Raw genomic sequence first — 18,683 nt, 5'->3', positions numbered from 1 at the left:
AGTCCATGAAAACAGATCACAGCTATTGGCCTGACCTGTGTCTCTCCTTCCTTTCTTCTTCTCTCTCTCTCTCTCTCTCTCTCTCTCTCTCTCTCTCGCTCTCTCTCTCTCTCTCTCTCTCTCTTTCTCTCTCTCTCTTTCTCTCTCTCTTTCTCTCTCTCTCTTTAGCTCTCTCTCTCTTTCTCTCTCTCTCTCTCTTACTCTTTCTCCCTCCCCTCTGATTGAGCAACGGGGGGACAACTGTGTGTGACAGACACACACACACATTCTCTATTTGAGGGCAGAACTGCTACAGTTGAAGTCAGAAGTTTACAACCACTCCACACATTTCTTGTTAACAAACTATAGTTTTGGCAAGTCGGTTATGACATCTACTTTGTGCATGACACAAGTAATTTTTCCAACAATTGTTTACAGACAGATTATTTCACTTATAATTCACTGTATCACAATTCCAGTGGGTCAGAAGTTTACATACACTAAGTTGACTGTGCCTTTAAACAGCTTGGAAAATTCCAGAAAATGATGTCATGGCTTTAGAAGCTTCTGATAGGCTAATTGACATCATTTGAGTCAATTGGAGGTGTACCTGTGGATGTATTTCAAGGCCTACCTTCAAACTCAGTGCCTCTTTGCTTGACATCATGGGAAAATCAAAAGAAATCAGCCAAGACCTCAGAAAAACATTTGTAGACCTCCACAAGTCTGGTTCATCCTTGGGAGCTATGTCCAAACGCCTGAAGGTACCACGTTCATCTGTACAAACAATAGTGCACAAGTATAAACACCATGGGACCACGCAGGTGTCAAACTGCTCAGGAAGGAGACACGTACTGTCTCCTAGAGATGAACGTACTTTGGTGCGAAAAGTGCAAATCAATCCCAGAACAACAGCAAAGGACCTTGTGAAGATGCTGGAAAAACAGGTACAAAAGTATCTATATCCACAGTAAAACTAGTCCTATATCGACATAACCTGAAAGGCCGCTCAGCAAGGAAGAAGCCACTGCTCCAAAACCGCCATAAAAAAGCCAGACTACAGTTAGCAACTGCACATGGGGACAAAGATCGTACTTTTTGGAGAAATGTCCTCTGGTCTGATGAAACAAAAATAGAACTGTTTGGCCATAATGACCATCGTTATGTTTGGAGGGAAAAGGGGGTGCCTTGCAAGCCGAAGATCACCATCCCAACCGTGAAGCACGGGGGTGGCAGCATCATGCTGTGGGGGTGCTTTGCTGCAGGAGGGACTGGTGCATTTCACAAAATAGATGGCATCATGAAGAAGGAAAATGATGTGGATATATTGAAGCAACATCTCAAGACATCAGTCAGGAAGTTAAAGCTTGGTCGCAAATGGGACTTCCAAATGGACAATGACCCCAAGCATACTTCCAAAGTTGTGGCAAAATGGCTTAAGGACAACAAAGTCAAGGTATTGAAGTGGCCATCATAAAGCCCTGACCTCAATCCTATAGAACATTTGTGCGCAGAACTGAAAAGGCATGTGCGAGCAAGGAGGCCTACAAACCTGACTCAGTTACACCAGCTCTGTCAGGAGAAATGGGCCAAAATTCACCCAACATATTGTGGGAAGCTTGTGGAAGGCTACCCGAAACGTTTGACCCAAGTTAAACAATTTAAAGGCAATGCTACCAAATACTAATTGAGTGTATGTAAACTTCTGACCCACTGGGAATGTGATGAAATAAATAAAAGCTTAAATAAATCATTCTCTCTACTATTATTCTGACATTTCACATTCTTAAAATAAAGTGGTGATCCTAACTGACCTAAAACAGGGAATTTTTACTCTGATTAAATGTCAGGAATTGTGAAAAACTGAGTTTAAATGTATTTGGCTAAGGTGTATGTAAACTTCCGACTTCAACTGTATGTACAGAATCTCAGAGACACAGCAATTGCGCTAATTCAGACTGGCCTTACCAAACTATCCTCATTGTGATGACTAGTTTTGTTTAGGCCCATGACTATAGTTACTCATAATGTAATGTTAATGCATAGCCTCACAGATATGAATAGACTTTGTGTTGTGGTTATCCTATAATTACTTTTAACACCTAATGAGATTGTGTCTGATTTTGAAAACTCCTAACTGTTGACCTGTTGATGACCTCTTATCTGACCCTTTACCTGAAGGACCACGCCCCCAAGGTGAGACCCGGCGATGTCAGTTAAACTGGCCGTGCTGGTTACACTACTGTCACCATGAAAATAGCTTGTACTCATGACTTCAGCAATGTGCTACTGCTGAGGGCACATTCACTCTATGATGATTTGTTTGCCATAATGTCACTAGGGGTTGTAACATGTTCTGTACTGTCTTGTGCAGTTAGTGTCTTTTACAGAAAACGTTACAACCCTTTCTCCATAAAGTTTCACTTGGAGTAAAGTACGAGCACTTGCCATGGAAAGTGCAATATTGTCACAAGAATGTTGTTATCTCTTTGTTATTGTTGAACTCAACTATCACTCAAGCTTTTCCCAGAGGGTGTAAGGCTCTGGTTTAATAATGAATTAAACAAAGTCCCGTTCTGCGATAGGTCAGTCTTTTTATTCAGAGAGCGCTCTGGCGCTAAAAACACACAGGCTTTTTATATGCCTTCACACAAAGGAACTTTGCTCCGCCCACCTTTAGGCGGCCTGTGACTTTCCACAGTATAGAATGTTTAAGTTTGACAGTTTCTAGGTCTCCTTTCCCCTGGAATGTTTGTCTCCAGCAGTTTCTACCCCTCTTCTCTGTTAGTGGTTTTATTGTCTTATAACTCTAACACAGTTTACACAGTTAAACAGTATTGGGGTGGAATACTTTTAGTAATTACTCTAAACATACAAAATCTTCTATCAATTCACCCTTTGACTAAATTTTTTCACACTCAGGATAAATGTATTTACAAGCATGATTAACCTCAGAGATTAGTTCTATTAACTACTTTCCAATCATAGGTCTTCTTTTTGAGATTTTCCCTATGACCTTCACACGTCAGAACCAATAAAAGTTGTATCTAATTGCAGGTTATCAGGTCCTTGTTATCCACCAAGCCTGGAGGATCGTTTTTCACATTCCACTGGTCAGAGTCCGGAGTCCGTCCATATCTCACCATCTGTTGAGACCAACCCTCGGACACAGGGAATAAGACAACAACTACATAATACAAGCATACCCATACAAGCGATGGCAGCCCCCAAGATGGTGGCTGCTATGGTTATTCATTTACCAAACATTTAATCAAACCACCCTATCAAAGATGTATTAACTCCTGAGTTCTCAGCCCATTCTTCACTTAGAGCAGTCAATCCAGCAAGAGCTCTGGTGACCGTCCCATCCGGTGCGGTGTTGTTAGGGATAAATGTGCAACAATGGCCCCCCACCATTCTACAGACACCGCTCTTTTCTGCCAGCAACATATCTAGAGCCAACCTATTTTCCCAAGTCATGAGTGAGGTGGCGGATAATTGTTCAGAGATCCACTTTACTGCATCCCTAGTCTGGTTAATAAATCGTTGTTGGTTGTAATAGATATAATTAATCCAATCCACATTTTTGTTTATTGTCACCCACCAGAAGAACGTTGTGGTAAAGCCCTCCCCTATTTGATTCATCGTTTTGTATTCATCTGGAACACCCCTGGGGATGCCTATACCATCTATCCAAATTGGGCTATTTCCTTCCTGATTATCCCCCATCTGGACGTCCAGTCCCGCCCGGTCTCATATCCCCGTCCCCAAGTGTGTCTAAACACCTGAGCCCAGGAACAATCCGCAGAGGGAGCTGAACATAAATATAATGGGATTTTATAATCCCAAATTGCTTTCTTACCCGCACCGATAAAATCCCTAATCTTAATTTCGAATCTTGCCGTCCACCCTTCTCTGACTCCTATTTTGTAGGTCACTCGTCCTTGACGGTCGGTATGTCGGGTCGTTTTTTCTTTTACTTCTTAACAATGGTAAGGGCATAGCGTAGTTGGTGCGGGGTGGTGGTGGATCTTGACATATCAGGACCATTGCAGAGACTATGATGCAGCTCAGGGTTACCCATATTCCCAAAAACCGCCAACCCTCTCCTGCCCTTAGTCTTTCTGCTTGTTCTCAGTTTCTATCTCTGCCTGCTCTGGTCCTCCTAACTCAGGCATTCTGTATGGTCTTCCAAATACTTTCTCGAATGGGGACAGTCCATTTTTATCTGGGGTTATCCTTATAGTCATTAATACTATTGATAAACATTGTACCCAATTTCTACCTGTGCTCCTGTGTGTTTTCCTTAACCCCTCTCTAATCATACCATTCATATTAGTATTTTCTTTCTAGACTGTATCCCAAAAAATATATATATATTTAAGTATTTAGTCCTCTCCTCTGTCTAGTTAGCTTTAATCCTACCATCTACCATCATCCCCCCTGTTGACACATGGCTCTAAACAATCCCTTAGGTAATATTGGTCAAATATTCTTATTCCATATCCCTTCTTTTGAGACTGCCCCTTGCTTCTTTATCACTCCTTGCTTCTTTATCGCTCCTTTGTCTATTATGGCGGCTAAATTCGACTTTCATTCAGTTCAGAATCAATAGTAATACAATCAATCAATCCCTTACCTTGTAAAAACACTCATGTTTAGTTTAAACTCTGTTCAACCCCGGCTCTCCCGGGCTTGACCTGAAGACTGATTGTTGGTCCATACTTAAATCTTTCAAACATACACAAACCCCACCCCATCATGCTGTAATCAATCAAGAAGATAGCCAAGGAGAGACAAAGGTTTAGCCTGAACTCTGCTCAACCCTGGCCACTTATTCCACTTTGTTTGAGGAGAGAAGCAAAAGGCCACAGTCTGCTTTCAGTCACTGATAACGTAGGACAGCCATGGATTTAAGTAAGAGCAAGCAATTCGACCCTAGGTCAGATTCCCACTTCACCCACACACACAGTGAAATGACCCAATTAAGTTATTTGCCTAGCAACAAAGAATTCTAACTCTATGTTCGTGATTAACCCAGTTTTATCTCATAGTCCACTAAAGAATCTCCCTCATCACCTTGTTTCTGAGTCAAGACCAATGTCATATATCCCTCCCTACAGTCTACCGTTTGGGTAAAAGGCCTGTCATATCTAGGAAAAGCTAAGACTGTTTGGGAAGTTAGCAACTTTTTTATCTCTATAAATTGTTCCTACGCCTTAGAGTTCCAAATTATTTTATCATGGCCTGCCATTGCCTTCCCATAGATAAGATCACTTTATTTACCAGTATGCAGTGCATAAAGGGGTACCCAAGCTCTACAGTAGTTTATAATTCCCAAAAAGCTCATCATTTGTTTCTTGTTTAACGGTTTTGGTGCTTCAAGTATAGCAGTTTTCCTGGATGAGTTTAACATTCACCCCTCCTGAGTTATGGTATGTCCTAAGTAAATCACCTTGCTCTGCCAGAGCTGAAGTTTCCTTTTGCTAACTTTGTGCCCCTGTTCTGCCATAAAGGTTAACAATTGGAGTGTATCTTTCTTACATCCCTCTTGAGTGGGATTAGCCAATAGAATATCATCTACATAAATTAAAATCTGGCTTCCTTCCTGAGGTTCAAACTTTCCCAAATTCCTGGTTCTAGCCTGGCTCTCCCTCCCCGCTCACTACCATGTTATCCCGTACCACATATGCCTTCATACCCCTCTCAGTCGGTGTTTCAGCTACGTTCAACTGAGTCATAGCATCTCTTCCTAGCAGATTAACTGGACATAGGCTTTATATCAGTATGGGTATGCATACTTCTCCTGAATTTTCATGTTTTAAAGTCACAGGAGCTGATAATCGCTCTATAAATTGATGGCCTGAGGCCCAGCGTACCAGGATTTGTTCCCCATTAATCCTAATCCCTTCGGGCCTGTCGACTGCACAGATCGCTGTGCGACATGCCCCTGTGTCACACAAGAATGTCATATTTTTTCCCCAATACTGTTAAGGTGAGGTATGGTTTCTCTTCTTGCTGCGGCGCTAATTCAATTGTTGCCAATTCAAAAACCTCACACGTATCGTTCTGTATTTCGTCTCAGCATTTATTCCTTAACTCATCTTTTTTTGTCTATATCTGGACAGCTAGTCCCTATCCTAAATTCTTCTACCTAGATTTCTATTATTACTATCATCCTGGTCTCATTACTGAATCAATGACATAGGTAATAGCTGTTTCACATTAGATTGTGCCTTTTTCTGGTAATGTTATTACTGCAGCCTATGGCATTAATTTAGTTTCAAATACCAACTTGTTGTTTAACAAATCTAGAACCTACATAAAGTTGGTGCTATCCCATCAGCATAATATTTAAAACTACCTACACTCCACTGGTCAACGTAACGAAAACAAATTATCGTTCTAGAATTCATTAACTATTTGCATATGTCACTGGTGTTACGCAACCTATAGAATAAAGTATTAACAATTAGAATTTGTCAAAGAAATGTTCTCCATTAAACTATTCAGATTTCTGCTTCAAGTGTCTCTTAAAGCTTGATTCGTACTCGCTGGACTGTCTCTCTTTTACTCGCGAACTAGAACATGGCATTAGTAAAGTCTATTCATATCAACCAAACCATTCGTATTTCTAATGATTCTTTATTGCCACAAGTTAGTTTACCATAATCTAGTTCCAATCGGACCAACAACGTTAACTACCTAGACCCTGCCCCCTCAGTCATAAAATCCTCCCAGAATCCTATAGACTGGTCACTATTCCCTGAACTAACATCTCACACTATTCTATGACAAGCAGTGTTTTTACAAACCCCAAGATATCATTATATCAACCGCTTATTCTCAAAACTTCAGATTAACTCATTCCCATATTCACACAACTTTCATATCACATTCACACAACGCTATTTCCCAACACACAATCAATATTCGTACAACCTACAGGAATATTTTCTTCTATAATAGTGGCCAAATTTGGAATGTTAACCCTATCAACATTTGACATTTCACTATGGTCAATTTGACCATAATCCTACATTACTTCTACATTTCCCAAATATAATGACCACCTGAAAGCTTGACCGAAATACAATGTGTTGACGTCATATGCTCAACCCCGTACACGTGACCTTTTTCTCCAACAAGATTTCTCAAACGCCTCCTGATAACGACTCCGTTAGTAAATTAATATCCACATACTATTAATTATCCTCCTCCTAATGCAAGATTGGGCTTGCCCTCTCTCCACCAGCCTTCCTTCTTCTCCACTATCTGTACTACTATCTTCCCCTTGTTCTAGTCATGCTCCATCCTCCTCCTCCTCTGACTCCTGATTCCTATTTCTCCCGCTCTTTTTTTCTTTCCCCTTATCTGCCTTTTTCTTTGTTTCTGCAGTGTCGGGATTGATCCCCTCTCTTATTACAGTAAGTACAAGGTGCCTTACACTCTCTTGCAAAATGACCTCCCTTGTTACAGTTAAAGCACTTATTCCCTCCCCCATAGCCCTCACTATTTCCTTCCCTATCTCCTCTCTCTCCTGGGTTTCTACCCCTACCAGCTATTTCGCCTAGTGTGGCTATTAAATACTCCGCTCCCTTCTGTTCTTTTCTTGCTCGGTCCTGTCTATTATTCTCCCTACTTTCTCTAAGTTTTCTGAGTTCCCTTCCTAACACTTCCCCCTCTTTCTTATCTTTACTGGTCTCCCCCCCCCCGGCTTGGCCGTCATATGGCGGGGGAGGTGCGGGGACCTGTCCTACTCTTCTTCTACACACAACAACCTCATCATCTGGGTTCTCTTTCCAAGCCTGTTTTGCCAGGACTAGATATAACCTTTCTGCCCTCTGCTCTGGGGGAGGCACTGAGACCTCAATCTTCACTTCTCTTTCCCTCTGCATAACTTCCTTTTTCCTTCTCTGACCTTCCTCTCTCTTCCGAGCCTCAGAGAGCCACACCCTAGCAGTGTCTAGCCCCTCTACTCGCTGTTTCTTTAGATCAGTTCCACAGTTTACATGCATCTGTTTAATCATAGCCTCTAACTTGTCTACATCGAGATGCCCAATAAACCCATACTTCTTCCCCCAAATGGGTCCATAGTATATATATTTATTTTATCCTTTAACACCATATACCTCTCATCCCCGGTTAATTCCAGGACCTCCTTTGAGGATTTACCTCCCATGGCTGTCTTAGTATGTTCAGGATATACTATGCCTTTAGGAGACCTCCTGCTATTGTATAGTTTTGATATTTCTAGAAAGTCTCATACACAAAAGGGTTAGACTCCTGATGTGTCAATAGTAATGGGAAATATCTTCTATTTCCTCTGGATTACTACCGCCTGTATGTGGATTTCCATCCTGCTAGATTGATTAAATGTATATGTACATTAATTATCCAACAAGTTATTATCCTCCCTGGTATCTTTTAATAGTCCTTTTTCATACTATTTCACTACAGGGTAGTTTCTATTGGTAATGGCCTCTACTACCTTGAGTCTTTACGGACCCACACTCCCACTTTTTGATCATAGAATACTGGTGCATGGTTTTCTTTAGATAAACATTGAAAATGGTATACCGGATGACGATCCCTTTTTGGATTATCGACGGATTACTACCCTCACTACAGCAGATTTAAACTGTACATTTTTTCCTACTGCAGTTTCAAGATATCAATCCCCCAAAATTCATGAATAAAAATTACTGACCTTATCCTTGCAGCTGGGATTTCAATTTTGGTTCGATCTCGTCACCGTTTCTGTCGTCTACCAGTTTGCCACTGGCCTGAAATATACCCTCAATTTCAGAGGCCAGGATCATGGACCCGCCCGTGCACGGTTTCGGGGTTCCCTGGAACGACAGAAAACGGGTGTTGAGATCCGGCTCGAAGGACCAATTGTCACAATAATTTTGTTATCTCAATGGTTGAACTCAATTATCACTCAAGCTTTGAATAATTCCCAGAGGGTGTAAGGCTCTGGTTTAATAATGAATTAAACAAAGTCCCGTTCTGCGATAGGTCAGTCTTTTTATTCATGAGAGCTCTGGCGCTAAAAACACAGGCTTTTTATATGCCTTCACACAAAGGAACTTTGCTCCGCCCACCTTTAGGCGGCCTGTGACTTTCCACAGTATGGAATGTTTAAGTTTGACAGTTTCTAGGTCACCTTTCCCCTGGAATGTTTGTCTCCAGCAGTTTCTACCCCTATTCTCTGTTAGTGGTTTTATTGTCTTATAATTCTAATACAGTTTACACAGTTAAACAGTATTGGGGTGGAATACTTTTAGTCATTACTCTAAACATACAAATCTTCTATCAAATGACAAGCTTGACATTTAGGAATAATCTTAGTAGATTCTTAGACTTCTAGGAAAACTCATAGTACATTTTTGGTCTTTTTTTGGACTCTTATGGCCTAAACTCACCAAAGGCGAGCGTGCGAGGCATCTGTATGATTTATTTGAGAATGCATGGTTTTGAATTATAATGACCTAACCGAAGCCAGAAGGGCGGGTTGTCCGCTTTGATGCCTCACTTTTTTCAGAGCTCATTTGAATTGGAAGAGGTAGCTAAGGGTTAAGGCTTTACCATACATGGTACATTAGACCAATTCATCCACTAATGGAAACATAACATCGCTATCAGTAAAGATGATTGGAGATATGGACTATCCTGCTAGCATACAGCCTGTCCTGTCCTTTCCACCCGCCTCGCTCTGCTTGCTCCACCCTCCCGCCCGCTTCTGGTTAGTTTTCCACTTTAGTCGAATGTTTCCATATACAGTATGTGTGTATCACAGGAGGCTGCTGAGGAGAGGACGGCTCATAGTAAAACCATGTGTCCGATGTGTCGTATACCATTCCATTAATTCCATTCCAGCCATTACTATGAGCCCGTCCTCCCTAATTAAGGTGCCATCAGCCGCCTGTGGTGTGTGTGGTTTTCAGGACACAGTGCATACACTGTAACCTTTAGGGCTCATCAGAAATGTGATCCTCTTCTCCAGAAGATATTGGGTTAGCATTAATCCCCTAATGGGAATCATACAACTGAATACATCGATGACAACATACACACACATTAAGGATTCCCCTACTAGGTTACCAACAAAGCATCACCACACACACACACACAAACACACACACACACACACAGTCTTGTAAAACTAACCTTGTGGGGACACACAATTCAGTCCCATTCAAAATCCTATTTTTCCTTACCCCTAACCCTAAACCTAACCCTAACCTTAACTCTAACATTAACCCGAAAACCTAACCTTAACCCTAGCTCCTAACCCTAAAACTAACCCTAGCTCCTAAACCTAACACTAATTCTAACCTTAATCCTAAACCCCCTAGAAATAGCATTTGACCTTGTGGGGACTAACAAAATGTCCCCAGTTGGTCAAATTTTAGTTTGTTTACTATTCTTGTGGGGACTTCTGTTCCCCACAAGTATAGTTAAACATGTCCACACACACACACATTTATGATACACCAGATTTACTCACACTAAAACACACACACACAGTAACACACGCACATTCACTTCACACACACACACACACACACACACACACACACACACACACACACACACACACACACACACACACACAGGCTGATACAGTCCTGAGTAGTACTACTAGACAGAGAGTCAGTGATCCTTGGTAGTGAAGGGGTTAACAGTGGTCATGATCCAACTATCCCAGTAGTCGCTTAGTGAATAATTCAACAACAGCACCGATCTAATTTCATCAACACCAAACATACACACAAACACACACACACAGCCAGTGGTCACATTTGAGAAAAAACACACAAACATTGACACATGCTCGATCATAATCTTACTCACACACACCACATACTGTACAGACACACACTCAGGGCAGGCTGACGTTTATTGGGATGAGTCTTGTCCTTGAGGCAGGACTGAGGGCACACGCTCTCACACACACAGAGACTGTGATGAGTGTGATAGAAGGAGTCAGGCGCAGTAGGGTAATCACTGAATGCAGAGTTTATTCCGTCGTACACAAATAGCGCTGGATAGCGACAAACGAAACAGGCACAGGGGAAAATCTACCCTGGCAATACAAGGTAACGGTAGCTCCAACAATAACAGGCACAGGGGAAATATCTACCCTGACAATAACAAGGTACGAGTAGCTCCACCGAGCTACACTACTCTCACAAATAAACAATCACCCACAAGGACAAGGGGGGCAGAGGGAACACTTATACACGGACTAATGAGGGGATAAGAACCAGGTGTGTGTGATTGACAAGACAAGACAAATGGAATGATGAATAATGGCGCGGCAGTGGCTAGTAAGCCGGTGACGACGAACGCTGAAGCCTGCCCGAACAAGGAGGGGAGGCAGCCTCGGCGGAAGTCGTGACAGACACACACATCACACACATACACAGTGAGACAGACAGACAGACAGACAGACAGACAGACAGACAGACAGACAGACAGACAGACAGACAGCACAATTCCTGGGGTGGGTCAGTGTGGAAGGGCCAAAGGGACAGAAGACTGGGGAGGCTGGGTGGGTCAGTGTGGAAGGGCCAAAGGGACTGGAGGCTGGGTGGGTCAGTGTGGAAGGGCCAAAGGGACTGGAGACTGGGGAGGCTGGGTGGGTCAGTGTGGAAGGGCCAAAGGGACTGGAGACTGGGGAGGCAGGGTGGGTCAGTGTGGAGGGGCCAAATGGACTGGAGACTGGGGAGGCTGGGTGGGTCAGTGTGGAGGGGCTAAAGGGACTGGAGACGGGAGGGACTGGGGAGTGGAGGGAGTGGACGAGAGCATAGAAATATCATCTCAATAGTAATTATATTTCTATGGGTGAGAGACCGGACAGTATGTACTAGAAGCAGGCTCAGGAGTTTTTCCCCATTTGACCTCACCTGCCTAATGGACAAACTCCAGGCCCTAGTTCTATTCTAATACCAGGGCCTAGTTATATGCCAATTCCAGGGCCTAGTTATATCCTAATACCAGGGCCTTGAGTTCTATCCTAATACCAGGGCATTGAGTTCTATTCTAACACCAGGGCCTAGTTATTTTCTAATACCAGGGCCTAGTTCTATTCTAATACCAGGGCCTAGTTCTATTCTAATACCAGGACCTAGTTCTATTCTAATACCAGGGCCTAGTTCTATTCTAATACCAGGGCCTAGTTCTATTCTAATACCAGGGCCTAGTTCTATTCTAATACCAGGGCCTAGTTCTATTCTAATACCAGGGCCTAGTTATATCCTAATACCAGGGCCTTGAGTTCTATCCTAATACCAGGGCATTGAGTTCTATTCTAATACCAGGGCCTAGTTATTTTCTAATACCAGGGCCTAGTTCTATTCTAATACCAGGGCCTAGTTCTATTCTAATACCAGGGCCTAGTTCTATTCTAATACCAGGGCCTAGTTCTATTCTAATACCAGGGCTTAGTTCTATCCTAATACCAGGGCCTAGTTCTATTCTAATACCAGGGCCTAGTTCTATCCTAATACCAGGGCCTTGAGTTCTTCCTGGTCATGTCATGTAGTCAGGAAAAGCCCTACACCCAGCCTTTAACCAGGGCTCCTGGTCCTAACTATGTAGTATGGATGTCATGATGGTGGAAAACATTCTGTTTTAATTTCCCTTTAGGAATCACTATGATTTATGCCTGTTAGTTTCCAACAGCCGTGTTAAGAACAGAACAGAAACGTAGGCTAGAATTGGATCAGTCCAAGCCTTTTCTACAGTGATAGCGATGGATTAGTCCATTTCTCCCTCATAAATAGGGGTGTGAATGAAATCAGTCTGAATCATTCCATAGTACCGTACTCCAGACCAGGCCTGGATGACTTTCTCAGGGCATCCTGCCCGGAACACAGTTGGTTTAAGCAATTTTATGGAATTCTGTCCATGACATGGGCCATGTTTTGGTGTTGAGGGGAGAGAGAGAGAGAGAGAGAGAGAGAGAGAGAGAGAGAGAGAGAGAGAGAGAGAGAGAGAGAGAGAGAGAGAGAGAGGAGAGAGAGAGAGAGAGAGAGAGAGAGAGAGAGAGAGAGAGAGAGAGAGAGAGAGAGAGAGAGAGAGAGAGAGAGAGAGAGAGAGAGAGAGAGAGAGAGAGAGAGAGAGAGAGAGAGAGAGAGAGAGAGAGAGAGAGAGAGAGAGAGAGAACAGATTTTTCCTCCCCTATTAGATATCTACCTCTCAATGCTTCTAAAAGTGACATCCATACATCTGCGTACTCCTTCCATCCCACTCCCATCCTTCCTTCCATCCCACTCCCATCCCTCCTTCCTTCTCTCTCTATGCCCACTTGTTGTCCCTCCATGTGAGCCAACACCCTGGCAGGACTGGATGTATTGTCTGATGACAGGCAATGCATAATGCAGATATTGTCTGATTAGTACATTTACATTTTAGTCATTTAGCAGACGCTCTTATCCAGAGCGTTTAGGGTTAAGTGCCTTGCTCAAGGGCACATTGACAGATTTGTCACCTAGTTGGCTCTGGGATTAGAACCAGCGACCTTTCGGTTACTGGCACCTGCCGCCCCCATAGTACACACACATACACTGAAAGCATGTGGCAGGTACAGGTATGTGCTCTTCATTGGGTGTTTGAGCGATGGGGTCCTATATTGGGGTTAGCCCAGACCCCCTACACCCTCTTTACCACTCCCTAACAACTCATTATCACCCCACAGTGGAGGTGAGGTTACACCACGTCATTAATAACAATTACTATGACACGAGTGACACGTATTGTTGGTGAATGAACCTAGATGCTCAGTGTGACCTTTTACACAGATACAACATTTACTACGATTCCCATGGACAGTGTAGTCTACACTCTTAGAAAAAAAGGTGCTATCTAGAACCTAAAAGGGTTCTTCGGCTGTTTCCGTAGGAGAACCCTTTTACTTCCAGGTAGAACCCTTTTGGGTTTCATGTAGAACCCTTTCCACCGAGGGTTCTACATGAAACCCAAAAGGGTTCTACCTGGAACCAAAAATGCTTTACCTGGAACCAAAAAGGGTTCTCCTATGGGGACAGCCGAAGAACCTGTTTGAAACCCTTTTTTCCATATCACTTTCCTGATAATCAGTTGTTATGTGTGGTTGTGGTGTTGGGAAGAGTTACTCTTATACAAGGTGAAGGTCTTTGAGTTTGAGAATGTATTTCTATACTTAAAGTCCAAATCATTTAAATTCGGATTATAGAGTTAGTACACTCTAAAAAGAAAAGGTTCCTGGAAGATCTTTTAGGGGTTCTTCAAATTGAAACTGTGGGGGAACCTCTATAAGTTCTTCGAAGAACTCTTTAAAAGGCTTCTTCAAAGAACCCCCTTTAATGGTTCCTCGAATAACCTTTTGGGGTTCATTTTTTATTATTATTAATAATCAGCACAACAATAACAAAAATAACACAATATTTTAGTTGTCAGTGTTTATTATGATTTTAGTGGCAAAAAGCTATATATGAGGTAAATTCCCAGCAGAGCTCCTAGTTCAATCAGTATATCCTCTGGCGTGTTAATGTGTTGAAATCCTTCGTATCCATAGCCAGAATGATTTTGCAGTGCATGGTGATTGAACAGGTTTCCATTTATATTCATCAGCGTTGTAGGGAGGGTGAAGTCTGTGAATACAAAAATAATAATTATACAGATTATCAACAAAACGTGCGCACGACAGTATTCATACCTTGGTTTTTGTGGTAAATGTGAATGAAAAAACTGTTCACTTTTGACAACGGTTTTAATACACATACCTTGTCCATAATGTAGAGACCTCTGGGATCTTCATTGAAGAGGTCAGGGAGGAGGAAGATGGCTGCTGTGACCGAGTCCTAGAGAAACCATTTTCTGTTTTAGAAATAATTTTAAAGGGGAGAAAGTGCCAGACAACACAGCCATTTGCACAACTATGAAAAGATAGATGGTATCATCATAAATCAATATCAATTTAGATCATAGAAGGGAGAAATCTTACCTTAAATTGAGGAGATCTTAAAAATGTTAAGTTAAGTGCCTTTCTCAAATTCAAATCCACATTTATCAGGTGGGCAGTTAGGTTGCCAGAAGAACCCCCAAGAACTAAGGAGGTTCCTCGATGAACCCCATCTCCTATGGGGTTCTTGGAAGTACCTTTTGGGGCCATTTTTCAGTGCCAAGAACCCTAAGGTTCTTCAAAGAACTTTGAGGATCTTAGAAGAACCCTTGTTGAATCCCTAATTTTTTGAGTGTACAGAGAACCTGCTGAATGTTTTTTCCATTGATAGGCTAGCAGTGTTAAGGAGATGCAGGCCTACATATTAACATTCCTGTGGCGTAATAACTATTTTATTCCATTGACAATCATCTTACTGGAATAACATCATGATGATCCGTCACAGAGGATTTCCCTCTCTGCTCATATGGCCTTAGTACTTAGTATGGCCAAGTTAACAAACAGATCACCAACCATTTCGAATCCCACCGTACCTTCTCCGCTATGCAATCCGGTTTCCGAGCTGGTCATGGGTGCACTTCAGCCACGCTCAAGGTCCTAAACGATATTATAACCTCGATCGATAATAGACAGTACTGTGCAGCCGTCTTCATCGACCTGGCCAAGGCTTTCGAATCTGTCAACCACCGCATTCTTATTGGCAGACTAAATAGCCTTGGTTTCTCAAATGACTGCCTCGCCTGGTTCACCAACTACTTCTCAGATAGAGTTCAATGTGTCAAATCGGAGGGCCTGTTGTCTGGAACTATGGCAGTCTCTATGGGGGTGCCACAGGGTTCAATTCTTGGGCCGACTCTTTTCTCCGTGTATATCAATGATGTCGCTCTTGCTGCTGGTGATTCTCAGATCCACCTCTACGCAGACGACACCATTTTGTATACATCTGGCCCTTCATTGGACACTGTGTTAACAAACCTCCAAACGAGCTTCAATGCCATACAACACTCCTTCCGTAGCCTCCAACTGCTCTTAAACACTAGTAAAACTAAATGCATGCTCTTCAATCAAACGCTGCTGGCACCCGCCCACCCGACTAGAATCACTACTCTCGACGGGTCTGACCTAGAGTATGTGGACAACTACAAATACCTAGATGTCTGGTTAGACTGTAAATTCTCCTTCCAGACTCACATTAAGAATCTCCAATCCAAAGTTAAATCTAGAATCGGCTTCCTATTTCGCAACAAAGCCTCCTTCACTCATGCTGCCAAACATGCCCTCGTAAAACTGACCATCCTACCGATCCTTGACTTCGGCGATGTCATTTACAAAATAGCCTCCAACACTCTACTCAGCAAATTGGATGTAGTCTATCACAGTGCCATCCGTTTTGTCTCCAAAGCCCCATACACTACCCACCACTGTGACCTGTACGCTCTTGTTGGCTGGTCCTCACTACATGTTCGTCGTCAAACCCACTGGCTCCAGGCCATCTATAAATCACTGCTAGGCAAATCCCCGCCTTATCTTAGCTCATTGGTCACCATAGCAGCACCCACCCGTAGTCTGCGCTCCAGCAGGTATATCTCACTGGTCATCCCCAAAGCCAACACCTCCTTTGGCCGCCATTCCTTCCAGTTCTCTGCTGCCAATGACTGGAACAAATTGCAAAAATCTCTTAAGCTGGAGACTCTTATCTCCCTCACTAACTTTAAGCATCAGTTGTCAGAGCACCTTACCGATCACTGCAGTTGTACACAGCCCATCTGAAATTAGCCCACCCAACTACCTCATCCCTATATTGTTATTTATTTTGCTCTTTTGCACCCCAGTATCTCTATTTGCACATAATCTCTTGCACATCTAGCATTCCAGTGTTAATACTAATTGTAATTATTTTGCACTATAGCCTATTTATTGCCTTACCTCCATAACTTGCTACATTTGCACACACTGTATATATATTTTATGTTGTCTTTTTTGACTTTATGTTTTCTTACCCCATATGTAACTCTGTGTTTTTATCGCACTGCTTTGCTTTATCTTGGCCAGGTCGCAGTTGTAAATGAGAACTTGTTCTCAACTGGCTTACCTGGTTAAATAAAAAAATAAAATAAAATACAAAAAGTACATGTGCTGGTGTTGTACCTAATATGTGTGTATCTTCAATCTGTGCTGCATCGCTGACTCAAGTTGAACAGGATATACAGTAGATAGGTAGGTGTTGGGATAAAGCAGAAGACACATTTCCATTTCCCTGTGATAATGGACAACAAAGTAAACACTTCTTCTAGGAAAATACATTAGTGGTGTTTGGTTGGTTGAGAACACAAACAAGCAATAAAGACTATTGGAGGGATCCAAACTTCTTCCTTCTGCACTTACATCTGACAGGACTTCTATGAGTACTCAGTACTGTATATGACTAGACTGTAGATTACATTGTGTATCTTTCTCTCTGTTCACTACAGGAGGCTCTGGCCCATGTTAATGCCCATGCCCAGGCAGCGCGGCCACCAGTGGACCCATCAGAGCTGTTCCCCAGGCTGTGCCACCTGGAGCGGGCCGAGACGGGCTACGGCTTCAACCTGCACAGTGAGAAGTCCCGGCCGGGCCAGTACATCCGCTCCCTGGACCCTGGGTCTCCAGCCGACCATGCTGGGCTCAGACCACAGGACAGACTCATAGAGGTGAGGAGGATGGGTGGAGGAGGGGAGAGGTGAGGAGAGGGGAGATGGGTGGAGGAGGGAGAGGTGAGGAGGAGGGGTGGAGGAGGGGAGAGGTGAGGAGAGGGGAGATGGGTGGAGGAGGGGAGAGGTGAGGAGGATGGGTGGAGGAGGAAGGTGAGGAGAGGGGAGATGGGTGGAGGAGGGGAGAGGTGAGGAGGAGGGGTGGAGGAGGGAGAGGTGAGGAGAGGGGAGATGGGTGGAGGAGGGAGAGGTGAGGAGGAGGGGTGGAGGAGGGGAGAGGTGAGGAGAGGGGAGATGGGTGGAGGAGGGGAGAGGTGAGGAGAGGGGAGTGGGTGGAGGAGGGGAGAGGTGAGGAGAGGGGAGATGGGTGGAGGAGGGGAGTGAGGATGGGTGGAGGAGGGGAGAGGTGAGGAGGGGGAGATGGGTGGAGGAGGGAGAGGTGAGGAGGAGGGGTGGAGGAGGGGAGAGGTGAGGAGAGGGGAGATGGGTGGAGGAGGGGAGAGGTGAGGAGGAGGGGTGGAGGAGGGAGAGGTGAGGAGAGGGGAGATGGGTGGAGGAGGGGAGAGGTGAGGAGAGGGGAGATGGGTGGAGGAGGGGAGAGGTGAGGATGGGTGGAGGAGGGGAGAGGTGAGAAGAGGGGAGATGGGTGGAGGAGGGGAGAGGTGAGGAGGATGGGTGGAGGAGGGGAGAGGTGAGGAGAGGGGAGATGGGTGGAGGAGGGGAGAGGGGGATGGGTGTCGAAAGAGGGTAAGTGGTTAGAGACTGAAGGAAACGGGTGGGGGACTGTGGAGCTCCGTGAAGGGGTTTATTTTTCATGAAGGTGAGGAGGATAGGTTTGTGAGGAGGAGGTTGGGAGGAAGGGATAGTCCAGGAGGAGGTTGGGAGGAAGGGCTAGTCCAGGAGGAGGTTGGGAGGAAGGGCTAGTCCAGGAGGAGGTTGGGAGGAAGGGCTAGTCCAGGAGGAGGTTGGGAGGAAGGGCTAGTCCAGGAGGAGGTTGGGAGGAAGGGCTAGTCCAGGAGGAGGACAGAGGTGCAGGGGATTGGTGGGAGGGGGGGGAGTCT

General features: G+C 44.0%; 1 protein-coding gene across 1 annotated transcript in view; it reads left to right on the top strand.

The window, feature by feature from the left end:
- LOC121570736 (Na(+)/H(+) exchange regulatory cofactor NHE-RF2-like) overlaps window positions 1-18,683 on the top strand; it is a 67,737-nt gene that overhangs the window by 35,255 nt on the left and 13,799 nt on the right. The window contains exon 3 of the mRNA XM_045221075.1: window positions 17,404-17,622. Within this exon, the coding sequence (XP_045077010.1) occupies window positions 17,404-17,622 (219 nt within the window). The remainder of the gene's footprint in view (window positions 1-17,403; window positions 17,623-18,683) is intronic.

This window comes from Coregonus clupeaformis, chromosome 7 (assembly GCF_020615455.1).
Source record: "Coregonus clupeaformis isolate EN_2021a chromosome 7, ASM2061545v1, whole genome shotgun sequence".
In the NCBI taxonomy this organism is placed as follows: Eukaryota; Metazoa; Chordata; class Actinopteri; order Salmoniformes; family Salmonidae; genus Coregonus; species Coregonus clupeaformis.
The sequence above is the reverse complement of the archived record's forward strand: the minus strand, read 5'-3'. Positions and strand labels throughout refer to the sequence as shown.